The 13,184-nt window shown below is 43.2% G+C and overlaps 2 protein-coding genes across 2 annotated transcripts; both read right to left on the bottom strand.

The window, feature by feature from the left end:
- Window positions 1-5,659: 5,659 nt before the first annotated feature.
- Window positions 5,660-6,652, bottom strand: LOC113651750 (trace amine-associated receptor 13c-like). Its single transcript, XM_027160597.2, has one exon. It carries the CDS (start codon window positions 6,650-6,652, stop codon window positions 5,660-5,662), a length of 993 nt encoding a protein of 330 aa, XP_027016398.2.
- A 3,577-nt stretch (window positions 6,653-10,229) lies between these two features.
- LOC113651666 (trace amine-associated receptor 13c-like) lies at window positions 10,230-11,216 on the bottom strand. Its single transcript, XM_027160503.2, has one exon. It carries the CDS (start codon window positions 11,214-11,216, stop codon window positions 10,230-10,232), a length of 987 nt encoding a protein of 328 aa, XP_027016304.2.
- Window positions 11,217-13,184: the final 1,968 nt, after the last annotated feature.

Here is a 13,184-nt window from a genome sequence, read left to right as displayed (position 1 = left end):
AATGTAAGTCGCTCTGGATATCAGGGTGTCTGCTAAATGCTGGAAATGTAAATGTGAATCGCTATCACAGGCAGGTCAAGTTGTCTTGTAGTTTGTGATCGCCTGAATTCCCTGCCACTTACGCCAACTATGGATTCTCTTTAACAGTGCAGGCACCTTTGGTGGAACGTGTGGTGATGGTCTTGTAGACTGTCACATCATCAATGCACTTGGCAAAAAATGGTCTGTATGCTAATATTAACATAGCAGAGATGTGGTCTGAGTAGCTGAGATGGGGTGGGGCACCGTACGTGTTGGGAATGCTTGTTCAAACAAGCTTCACCATGTGTGCCCCTCTCGTTGCAAAGTCCGAGTATTGATGGAATTTAGGGAGCACTTACTTGAGATTTGCATGATTGAAATCTACGGCATTAATAAACATTTCATTGAGGTGAGCATTCTGCAGATCGCTAATGGCCACATAGAGCTCCACTAGTCCACTAGAGCCACAATCTCCACTAACAATGAACAGTGACTAGAAACAAGCACAGAGTTCTTACACCATTCCATCCATCCATCTTCTACCGCTTATCCGTGGCCGGGTCACGGGGGCAGCAGACTAAGCAGGGATGCCCAGACTTCCCTCTCCCCAGACATTTCCACCAGCTCTTCTGGGGGAATACCAAGGTGTTCCCAGGCCAGCCGAGAGACATAGTCCCTCCAGCGTGTCCTAGGTCTTCCCCTGGGCCTCGTTCCGGTTGGACATGCCCGGAACACCTCCCCAGGGAGGCATACAGGAGGCATCCGAAACAGATGCCCGAGTCACCTCAGCTGACTCCTCTCGATGTGGAGGAGCAGCAGCTCTACTCTGAGCTCCTCCCGAGTGACCGAGCTCCTCACCCTATCTCTAAGGGAGCGCCCAGACACCCTACGGAGGAAACTCATTTCGGCCGCCTGTATCCGGAATCTTGTCCTTTTGGTCATGACCCAAAGCTCATGACCATAGGTGAGGGTAGGAACGTAGATCAACTGGTAAATAGAGAGCTTCGCCTTGTGGCTCAGCTCTTTCTTCACCACAACAGACCGGTATAACAGACCGCCTGTCGATCTTCTGCTCCATCCTTTCCTCACTCGTGAACACGCCCCCAAGATACTTAAACTCCTCCACTTGAGGCAGGAGCTCTTTGCCAACCTGAAGCGGACAAGCGACCCTTTTCCGGCTGAGAACCATGGCCACTTGCTGATTCTCATACCCTCAGATTCTCTCACACTCGGCTGCAAACCATCCCAGTGCACACTGAAGGTCCTGATTTGAGGAAGCCAACAGGACAACATCATCTACAAAATGCAGAGATGAAATCCTGTGGTCCCCAAAACGGACTTCCTCCGGCTCCTGACTGTGCCTAGAAATCCTGTCCATATAAATAATAAACAGGACCGGTGACAAAGGGCAGCAATGTCGGAGTCCAACATGCACCGGGAACAAGTCTGACTTACTGCCGGCTATGCGAACCAAACTCATGCTCCGGTCATATAGGGACCGGACAGCCCTTAGCAGAGGGCCCCGGACCCCATACTCCCAGAGCACTCCCCCACAGGTCACCACGAGGGACACAGTTGAATGCCTTCTCCAAATCCACAAAACACATGTGGACAGGTTGGGCAAACTCCCATGCACCCTCCACTAACCTGGCGAGGGTATAGAGATGGTCCAGTGTTCCAGGACCAGGAGGAAACCCACATTGTTCCGCGTGAATCCGAGGTTCAACTATCGGCCAAATTCTCCTCTCCAGTACCCTGGCATAGACTTTTCCGGGGAGGCTGAGGAGTGTGATCCCCCTGTAGTTGGAACACACCCTCCGGTCCCCCTTTTTAAAGAGAGGGACCACCACCCCTCTCTGCCAGTCCAGAGGCACTGTCCCCAGCCGCCACGCGATGTTGCAGAGGCGTGTCAACCAAGACAGCCCCACAACATCCAGAGACTTGAGGTATTCAGGGCGGATCTCTTCCACCCCAGGTGCCTTGCCATTGAGGAGCTTGGGGGATCGACGAGTCCACAACTGAGCCCTCGGCCTCTGCTTCCTCAGTGGAAGACATGTCGGCGGAGTTGAGGAGATCCACGAAGTACTCCTTCCACCGTCCGAGAATGTCCCCAGTCGAAGTCAGCAGATTCCCACTCCCACTGTAAACAGTGTATGCAGGGCACTGCTTCCCTCTCCTGAGGCGCTGGACGGTTTGCCAGAATTTCTTCGAGGCCAACCGATAGTCCGTCTCCATGGCCTCACCGAACTCCTCCCAGACCTGAGTTTTCGCCTCCACAACCATCCGGACTGAAGCTCGCTTGGCCCTCCGGCACATATCAGCTGCCTCCGGAGTCCCCCGAGCCAACCAGGCTCGATAGGACTCCTTCTTCAGCTTGACGACATCCCTTACTTCTGTGGTCCACCACCTGGTACGGTGATTGCCGCCATGACAGGCACTGGAGACCGTACAGCCACAGCTCCGAGCAGCCGCGTCGACAATGGAGGTGGAGAACATGGTCTACTCGGACTCAATATCTCCAACCTCACTTGGGATCTGGTTGAAGTTCTGCCGGAGGTGGGAGTTGAAGATCTTTCTGACCGGAGACTCTGCCAAATGTTCCCAGCAGACCCTCACAGTACGTTTGGGTCTGCCAAGTCTGTCCAACTTCCTCCCCTGCCATCGGATCCAACTCATCACCAGGTGGTGATCAGTTGACAGCTCTGCCCCTCTCTTTACATGAGTGTCCAAGACATATGGCTGGAGGTCAGTTGAAACATCCACAAAGTCGATCATCGACCTCCGACCTAGGGTGTCCTGGTGCCACGTGTACTGACGGACACCCTTATGCTTGAACATGGTGTTCATTATGGACAAACTGTGACTAGCACAGAAGTCCAAAAACAGAACACCACTTGGGTTCAGGTCGGGGGGGGGGGTTCCTCCCAATCACGCCCCTCCAGGTGTCACTGTCGCTGCCCACATGAGCGTTGAAGTCCCCCAGTAGAACAACGGAGTCCCTAGTCGGAGCATTTTCCAGCAGCCCTCCCAGAAGAGGCCAAGAAGTTCGGGTACTCTACACTGCCATTTGGATCATAAGCACAAATTACTGTGAGAGACCTATCCCTGACCCGAAGGTGCAGGAAAACGACCCTCTCATTCACCAGGGTGAACTCCAACACATGGTGACTGACCTGGGGGGCTATGAGCAAGCCCACACCAGCCCGCCTCCTCTCACCACGGGCAACTCCAGAGTAGTAGAGAGTCCAGCCTCTCTCGAGGAGTTGGGTTCCAGAGCCCAAGCTGTGAGTGGAGGCGAGCCCAACTATCTCTAGTCGGTATCTCTCAGCCTCCGGCACCAACTCAGGCTCCTTCCCCCCAGCGAGGTGACATTCCATGTTCCTAGAGCCAGATTACGTGTCCGGGGATTGGGTTGCCGAGACCCCTGCCTTCGACTGCCACCCAATTCACAATGCACCGACCCTGTACGGTTCCTCCTGCAAGTGGTGGGCCCACGGGAGATCTCGGCCACCAGGCACTCGCATCCTTTGGGGTGAGCCCGGCCGGGCCTCGTGGGGAAAGACTTGGCCACCAGGCTCTCGCATGCGAGCCCCAACCCCGGGCCTGGCTCCAGGGTGGTGCCCCGGTTGCCCCATACCGGGCGACGTCACGGACCTTGATTTTAAATTATTCATAAGGGGCTTTTTGAACCGCTCTTTGTCTGGCCTGTCACCTAGGACCTGTTTGCCTTGGGAGACCTTACCAGGGGCAAAAAGCCCCAGACAACATAGCTCCTAGGATCATTCAGGCACACAAACCCCTCCACCACAATAAGGTGGCGGTTCGAGGAGGGGGCTTACACCATTCTGTGTTGATGTAAACACACACACACACCACCACCGCAAGCCTTACTGCACAGAGCTGCATTTCGGTCTGCATAAATAGAGGTGAGCCCATTTAGCTGAATGGCGGCGTCTGGAACTCTGTCGCTGAGCCATATCTCAAAAGATAAGACGCGGCAGTTTCCAAACTCTCACCATGTAGTCTGTTCGAGTCCGATATTGTCTAATTTATTGTCCAGGGAGCAAACATTTGAAAATAGGATGGACGGGAGAGCCGGTCAGCTAGGGTTTGTTTTTAACCTAGCACGAGCAAGTACATCCGCGGCCCGGGGGTTGGGGACCACTGGTCTAGGATTTGTTTTTAACCTAGCACCAGCAAGTACACTGGACTAAAAAAATCCCTGTTTCAGAAGTTACGAACAGACAGGCACTACTGAACCAAGAGAATTCATCACCACAAAAGCTTCTTCCCAAGTGCTATCAATGTCATCACTCAGGACCAATGATTTTATCTGGGTTCTCAACTCATACTTGCACAAGTTGTGCAGTTTATCACCTAAAGTATTAAAAGTACAATTATTATCTACAACATTAATATCTGTATGAATTATCATGCTTTCCCTCCTCATGCCAATGACTCACCTTACAGGTTCACTGAAGAGAATACAGATAAAAGTCATATTCTAACACACTGGCTGGTCGACATCCCTCATGCAAATGTTCATATTCCTGCAAATATTCCAATGTTAACATTGAGTCAATATTTTATATTGCCCAGATCATACTTAATCTATTATTTTTAATGTCACATTCATATTAGACATATTTATGATTACATAATTGATTACATATGATTCTTTTAATGCAATGTATTTTCCCAAATGCAAACATTTCATGTCACATGTAGACTTAGACAAGAAGTCCTGATCTTTTGGGTCAAAATACTATTGTAAAAGATCTCACACTTAAATGGCTCGATAGTATTGGTGGTTTTATACTTTATGAATAACTCATACCCACTGAGTCTAAGTGATAGTAAATGAATGAATATGGTGTCATGCCTTGTTGGAACAAAAGGCCTAGTACTAACTAGTGAGAGACTTAAACCTGTCAAATTGACCATTACATTTAGCATATTAACCTGTGGATAGAAACATAACAAAACATGTTAAATGTTTGCTGGAGCACTCAGTCACCCCCTCAGTCATCCGGAGCTTCAATAGTGATGCCCTGAGAGATACGATGGACAAATACAGTACATCATAGCCTATATTGATGATATTCTGGTATGCACCCATTTTATAGAAAACCATGAGCTCCAGAAGGTTCTCCAGATTTTCACACAGCATCAAGAGTTTTTTAAAAGGAGAGAAGAGCGTGGTTTACATATGCACCATCTCTTTTCTGGGCTACATCATTAACCCTGAATGAGTTTTTAAACTTTTTCCATTTTTGAAAAACACACGCTCAAAAGCTGCTGCATCTTTTTTTGCCTCCATTAATCTGACACCTTTTTAGGGAAATTAAAAGTAATAATCTTCATAAAAGCACAAATCTTTTATTTTCTCACTGAAAATCTGTTCGTCTTCGTCTCATTGCATGTTAATATGTAGTATTCATGATTTTCCCTGATCATATCTCACTGTAGTTTTAATGATTTAATCTAAGGTTTTGTAGCAAATATAATTCCCTCCTTCTACATATAATACATTATAGTACACATTATATTGGAGTTTAAATTTGATATAGAAGATGGAATTATATATAACAGTAATATTTACTTTAGGGACATTATCAGAAGGAGTGAAAGAGAGTTTTCATGACAGAACATTGATTAATGCAGAATTTGTCTGGAATATTTGCAGAGTTATGATTAATTTAACACACCTCCTGAACCATGGATAAAAAAGAGCATAAATAACTGGATTAATGGTGGAATTAAAATAAAACATTATCACAAGTTTCTGAATTGTTTCTGTCTGAATTTCAATAACATCACCTAATAAACTGTAAATAAAATATGGAAGTAAACACACCAGAAACACAGACACTAAAATACCGAGGACTTTAGCTGCCTTTCTCTCAGATTTCATGGAGTGTGAGGTGATTTTCTGTGTTTTAGGGCGTGTGTGATTATTAAGCTCTCTGATAGCAGTGACATGTTTCTTAGCAATCACAAAAACTCGAGTATACAATGTGATTATGACAGAAAGTGGAAATATAAACAATACCACAAGATCAATTACAGCCCAAATCTCATTCACAATGAATAAACATTCTCCAGGACACATTACAGAAATTGTGAAGTTTCCATTGAAATAAATGAATGTTAAGTTATAAGCCACAACCAGATACCAGTCAACAAGGATTACAATAGCAGTGATCCTCACAGAGACTCTGTTCATGTAGAGAAAGGGATTTGAGAGAGACAAATATCGATCCACAGCAATCAGAGTGACATTATAGATTGATATAATTGTGAGGAAACCATCAGAGAACCAAAAGCTGATGCAGAAATCTCTCCCAAAAATCCAGCATGACTCTATTGTCCAGATAAACATTGTCGGCATCACAAAAGCACCAACGAGGAAATCCGACACAGCCAGTGAGAGCAGCAGCATGTTTGTTGGTGTGTGAAGCTGCTTGAAGTGAAGAACAGAGATGATGACGAGCATATTTCCACATAATGTTAGCAGAACCACAACAACTGAACACACATACAGTAAGATATAAACTGCAGGAGATACAGATCTCTCTGGACAGGAGAAATGATCACAGCGTTCAGACTGATTAAACTCTGTCAGATTCATCAATACAGCATTTCTCTAATGTCTACAGAGTTTAAAGTAAAATAGAATATGTAAAAAGTCATAATGAAATGACTCATGGCTCAGAGGCTCTGTGTGATTTTATAGTTTATAGAAATTAGTCACACCTCCCTAATTTGAGTGACAGTATGATAAATATGATGTCACTGCTTGTGGGAACAAAAGGCTCAAACTAAATATGTCCATCTCATGTGTTCTTGACTGTAATGGTAATTCATGAAAAATGGAAAATTAATTATTTTGTTAACTAATTAATTAATTAATTAATGTTTGTCCTGCAGTCAGTAAGGCTGTCCATCTCAGATCACAGATTATTTTAAACCACGGCTAAAACAGAGCATAAAGAAACACCTTAATATCTGAATCACAATCCTCAGAAAACGGGGTGAATTTGTGGATAAAATTTCAGTCCCAAACATGGGAATGGCTAAAAATAAGATAATAATAAATAAATAAATAAATAAATAAATAAAAACACAACACAACCAAAACCAGGAAAGACTGGAGGGAAAGAAAACCGAAATACAAAAACGAGACACAGACCACAAAGACATAAAGATAAAACAAAGATGAGGATTCTGTGTATATAATTCATCTTCTTCTACTTTCACCTTTCCCTGTTAGGAGTCACCACAGCGAATCATCTGTTTTCACCTAACTCTATCCTTATCATCCTCTACTCTCACACCAAATTACCTTCATATCCTCATTTAACAAACCCATATATCTCCTCTTTTTCCTTCTTTTGACTTCTTACCTGCCAGCTCCATCTCCAACATCTCTCTCCTCTGTACATGTCCAAACCATCTCAATCTACCCTCTCTGACCTTGTCCCCAAAACAGCCAACCTGAACTGTCCCTCTGAACACATCAGCTCATTCCTAATCCTGCCCATCCTCATCTCAGTATGGTCTTCTACCTTTCCTTTGATTCTTGCTGACAATCTTCTGTCACACGACACTCCTGACACTTTTCTCCACCCACTCCAACCCACATATTCTCACCTCTTTTCCACACTCCCCATTCACAGTGAATGGTTGACCCGAAATACTTAAACTCCTGCACCTTCTTGACATCAGCCCCTTGTAACCTCACTGTTCTACTTCCCTCCCTTTCTTTCATACACATGTATTCTGTCTTACTAAGACTGGATTTCATTCCTCTTCTTTCCAGAGCAGACCTCCACCTGCTCCCTGCTCTCACTACAGATTACAATGTCATCTGCAAACATCATTGTCCTCAGAGATTCCTGTCTGACTTGATCTGTCAACCTGTCCATCACAATAGCGAACAAGAAGGGACTCAAAGCTGATCCTTGATGTAGCCCCACCTCCAAATTGAACTCTTCTGACTCACCATCCCTGTACTTCTTCATTTATATTCTCAGAGCAAAAATTGTATCAATAGTGCTCTTTCTGGGAATGAAGCCATACTGCTGCTCACAAATATCCACTTCCTTTCTTAGCCTATATTCCATTATTCTTTCCCCATGCTTAATTGTGTAGCTCATCAACTTTATACCTCTGTAGTTGATACAAGTCAGCACATCACCCTCGTTCTTATAGATCGGCACTAGAACACTTCTCTTCCATTAATCAGGCATCTTCTCACTCTCTAAAGTCCTGTTGAACAATCTAGATAGAAACTCTACTGCTGTCTCTCCTAGACACTTCCAAACCTTTACAGCCTTCCTCACCCTATCCTTTTTATCTTTCCTATTTCCTGCTCTACAGTATTCATGTCCTCCCCCCTTCTTTCCTTCTTTTTTCCTCATTCCTGACTGTTGAAGTCTGCTCCAATCACTACTGTCTCCCATCTGGGAATACTCTCCATCATCAACTTCAGAATCTCTCCTTCTCTTCTAACTCACAGCCTACTTGTGGAGTATATCCAATGACCACATTCAACATCACCCATTCAGTTTCTAACTTTAAACTGATGACCCTGTCCGACACTCTTTTCATCGCTATAATATTCCTCACACACTCATCCTTCAGGATCACTCCTACCCCATTTCTCTTCCTATCCACACCATAATAAAACAGTTTGTATCCCCCTCCAATACTATGTACTTTGCTCCATTTCCACCTGGTCTCCTGCACAGACAATCTATCTACCTTCCATCTCTACATAATGTCTGCCAGCTCTCTATCTTTCCCTGTCATTGTACCAACATTGAGTCCCTATTCTAAGATCTATACTCCTGCCTTCCCTCTTCTCTCTCGGCATACAAACCCTTCTCCCTCCCTCTCTTCCTTGACCAACAGTTGCCCAGTTACAACAATTTCCGCTGGCACCCTGTAGGTCAACAGTGCCAGTGGCGGTCGTTATTAACCTGGGCCTTGACCGATCTGGTATGGAATTCAGACTGATGAGCTGCATGCTTAAATTTGGCATATTTTATGCCACTTGCCCTTACTGACACAACCCTGGAACATCCAGACAGTTATGCATTAACATAATTGAATGTTGTTTATTAGCCTGTGACTTGGCATGCATAACTTGTTATAATGCTGATGTAAAGTGACCTAAGACCTAAGAAATGTGGAATATAATAAATATTCCAGATTCCGCTTCTTTTAGCTTCCTCATCTGCCTTCAATGAAGCCCTGGCGGCAGAGCATGTGGGATTCATTTGCATAGGTACAGTCGAGGCACAGTCGAAAAACAGGAAAAAACTGTCAGAATCTGGAAAGCTAAACAGGCAGAGCAAGAAATCAAAGTACTGTAGAAGAAACATGCAATGGTCATACACAGTAAGGCTAAACAAATGCAATATATCAAGGCTCAGTATAGACATAATGGAACAATACTTCACACTATTGTTAGTGCACATGCTGCTTAAATGTCCGTGGGAGCCAGAAACAATCTCAACCCGGAAATGAGTCAAAACTCGGGTTCGTTGTAGAAGAAATATGTAATGATCATAAGTCATGATGTTACACTGCCCTTTAACATGCCTTTCATTATACCTGCATATATGTACAACACTTCATATTTGTGGATTGGCAAATAAGATATGGGATTTTCGGTTTGAATGTTTTGTGAAATATTAACATAATTTTTAACATCAAATTAATCGCTATAAAATTACAGATAAATTTTGTATTTTCTTTGTGAAAACAGTTTGGTCTTGTTAATGCATGTTAATTGAGAGTGAAAAAATAGTTTATCTGGACAAAAGTTGATTAATGCAGATTTTGTCTGGAATATCTGGAGTTATAATTAACTGAATGCAACTCCTATACCATGTGTAAACAGAGCATTAAAACCTGTGTTAATGGTGGAATTAAGATAACGTACAAGCAAAACTTTCATTAATGTTTCTGTCTGTAGTTCATTAACTTCAACTAATGAACTGTACATAAAATATGTAACACACCAGAAACAAATGATTTACTTTGTATTTTAAGTTTCTGTAGCAAATATAATGCTCAGCATTTACATATAATACATACAGTATACAATACAATGTAATGTGTTTTGACATTTGATTTTTATGAGAGCCTAAAATTATATATGACAGCAATACTTATCAGAAGGTGTAAAAAAGTTTTTTTCATGACAAAACATTGATTAATGCAGAGTCTGTCTGAAATACTTGTAGTGTTACAGTTAATTTAACACACCTCCTGAACCACGGATAAAACAGAGCATAAATTACTGGATTAATCGTGGAATTAAGATAAATTATGATCAGAAGTTTCTGAAATGTTTCCATCTGAATTTCAATAACATTCCCTAATAAACTGTAAATAAAATATGGAAGTAAACACACCAGAAACACAGACACTAAAATGCAGAGGACTTTAGCTGCTTTTCTCTCAGATTTCATGGAGTGTGAGGTGATTTTCTGTGTTTTAGGCCATGTGTGATTATTATGCTCTCTGATAGCAGTGGCATGTTTCTTAGCAATCACAAAAACTCGAGAATACAATATGATTATGACAGAAAGTGGAAATATAAATGCATATATGAGATCAATTACAGCCCAAAACTCATTTATAATTAATAAACACTCTCCAGGACATATTACAGAAACTGTGTAATTGAAATACATGAATGTTAAAATATAGATCAGCATCACACACCAGTTAAAAATAATCACAACACAACTGATCCTTACAGAAACTCTGTTTGTGTACAGAAAGGGGTTTGAGAGAGCCAAATATCGATCCACAGCAATCAGAGTGATATTATAGATTGATATGGCTGTGAGGAAGCTACTAGATGACAAAAAGACGGTGCAGAAATCTGTCCCAAAAATCCAGCATGACTCGATTGTCCAGATGAACATCGATGGCATCATTAAAGCTCCAATGAAGAAATCCGACACAGCCAGAGAGAGCACCAGCATGTTTGTTGGTGTGTGAAGCTGCTTGAAGTGAAGAACAGAGATGATGATGAGCAGATTTCCACACACTGTTAGCAGAACCACAGCAGCTGAACACATGTACAGTAAGATATAAACTGCAGGAGATACAGATCTCTCTGGACAGGAGAAATGATCACAGCCATCAGACTGATTAAACTCTGTCAGGTTCATCAATACAGGCATTTTTTAAGAAAGGCCGTTGCATTATGATCCAATGAATTATAGGTCAGGCAGCTTAGATAATTTTATAGTTTAGAAATTAGGCACGTCCCCACCCCCAAATTGACTGACACCTTAGTGAAAGTGATGTCATGTCTGGGGAAACAAAATGCCACAGAAGGCATTAAGCACAGATATATGTAATGTCTGATCTAAAACAACATCAAAAACTCTTTGAAATTTAACTCCACATATAATTGAACTCCACATCTTGACATATATTATTATGGCATCAAGTCTTATGCCAAAGCATAAAAGATTACAAGAAATACAAGTCAAGTCAAGAAGCTTGTATTATCATCTCAACCATATATAGCTGTTGCAGTACACAGTGAAATGAGACAACATTTCTCCAGGACCATGGTGCTCTATAGAACAGAGACAGAGCTAAAGACTTCTAGGTAGTACTTCTAAGTGCATCTGTGCAACCTGGTGCAAACAGTGCAGGACAAAAGACAAAAAAGACAGTGTAGGACAATAGACAGTGCAAACAAAAAATACACAAAAGACAATACAAAAAACCAGTGTAAATACTGTATGTTTAAACAATATTGTGTGTGCCAAAATGCTGGATTGAACACATTAGTATTATAGCAGCAGTTACATGAGGTATTGTAAAGTATTGTGCAAAACAGCAATCGATTGAAATGTGAGACAACATGTGAGACAGCATGCGCAAAGGTTTGTTGCAAGGCTTCCCGGTTGTCTTGAGTTACACCAAGGCATCAAGTGTTATTACAAGGCAGAATCCAGCAACGTTCACAAATACAGTGACTTTATTGTTGCAAGTTGGCATTCGCTGTATTAAGAAGTCTAGCGTTCTACGCTTCTTAACCGATCAGTTTTCTTGCTGCAAAAATGAAACATTTAGGATGGACAATGTTTGTATATAAAATTAACAAGACAATATCTTCTTGTATCTTCTATTCCAACATGGTGGCTCTTGGAGCCTGTGGCAGGGACTAAGGAACATTAGGCACTATAGAACACCTGCTTTTAGAATGGGGAATGCGGGAAGCTAAACACCTTTAACACTCGATTCGAGGCTGCAGCTAACCATGCTAGCAGTGCTAGAGGCACAAACAGCATGCACGCTGAGAGAGCTGGTATGGTAAACACGTTCACCATCTCGAAGCATGAGGTGAGGAGGGCATTCAAGAGAGTGAATGCTAGGAAGGCAGCAGGACCAGACGATATCACAGGTCGGGTTTTGAAAGCCTGATGGACCTCTCTCTCCATCTTCACTGTTTTTATGCACACCTTTTTTTGCACTGACACTTGTTTTTCTGGACTGTAACTGTCACTTTAACTCTGGACTTGCACGCCACAGTGGCACTTCATACACTATTTACACACCATACTGCACCTAGACACTTTAAGGGCATTTTATCTCTGGACTTTATCTCTGGACTTGCACATTTATATATTTAGGTGTTTCCAATGGAACTAATGCTTGTTGTCTCTTTGATACTCTTTTTTCAGACACATCCAGCTGATCCAGAACTTCAAATTGCTGACTGAGCCAACACTACACTCCTGGAGAGGACTGCTTCACCTCTGCACTGCCATGCCTCTCCTGCTGCCTAGGTTTGGATCCTGGACTTCTGCCAAAATGCCCCTACAGCCCCTTAAAAGAAGGAAATATTTATTTCCCTTCTTCTCTGACTTTTTTTGCTGCACTTATAATCTAAGAAGAAAATAAATACCACCCCAATGTTTGCTCTAATCTCATCTCTGTTCCTCTTCTTCCATGTCCCATCTCGGAAGCAGCTCCTGAGTCCTCTGTGGGGCAGGTGCTCCAGAATCTTATGTAGGCCAGCCTCCATCAGCATGGGGTGACCCAGGAGCTGGCCAACAGTGTCAAGAGAGCCACAGAAGAATTACTGGAGCTTCGGCGGGGCCCCCCCGCATCAATTCCCC

This window comes from Tachysurus fulvidraco, chromosome 9 (assembly GCF_022655615.1).
Source record: "Tachysurus fulvidraco isolate hzauxx_2018 chromosome 9, HZAU_PFXX_2.0, whole genome shotgun sequence".
Classification (NCBI taxonomy): Eukaryota; Metazoa; Chordata; class Actinopteri; order Siluriformes; family Bagridae; genus Tachysurus; species Tachysurus fulvidraco.
This window is presented reverse-complemented; position numbering and strand designations above follow the sequence as displayed.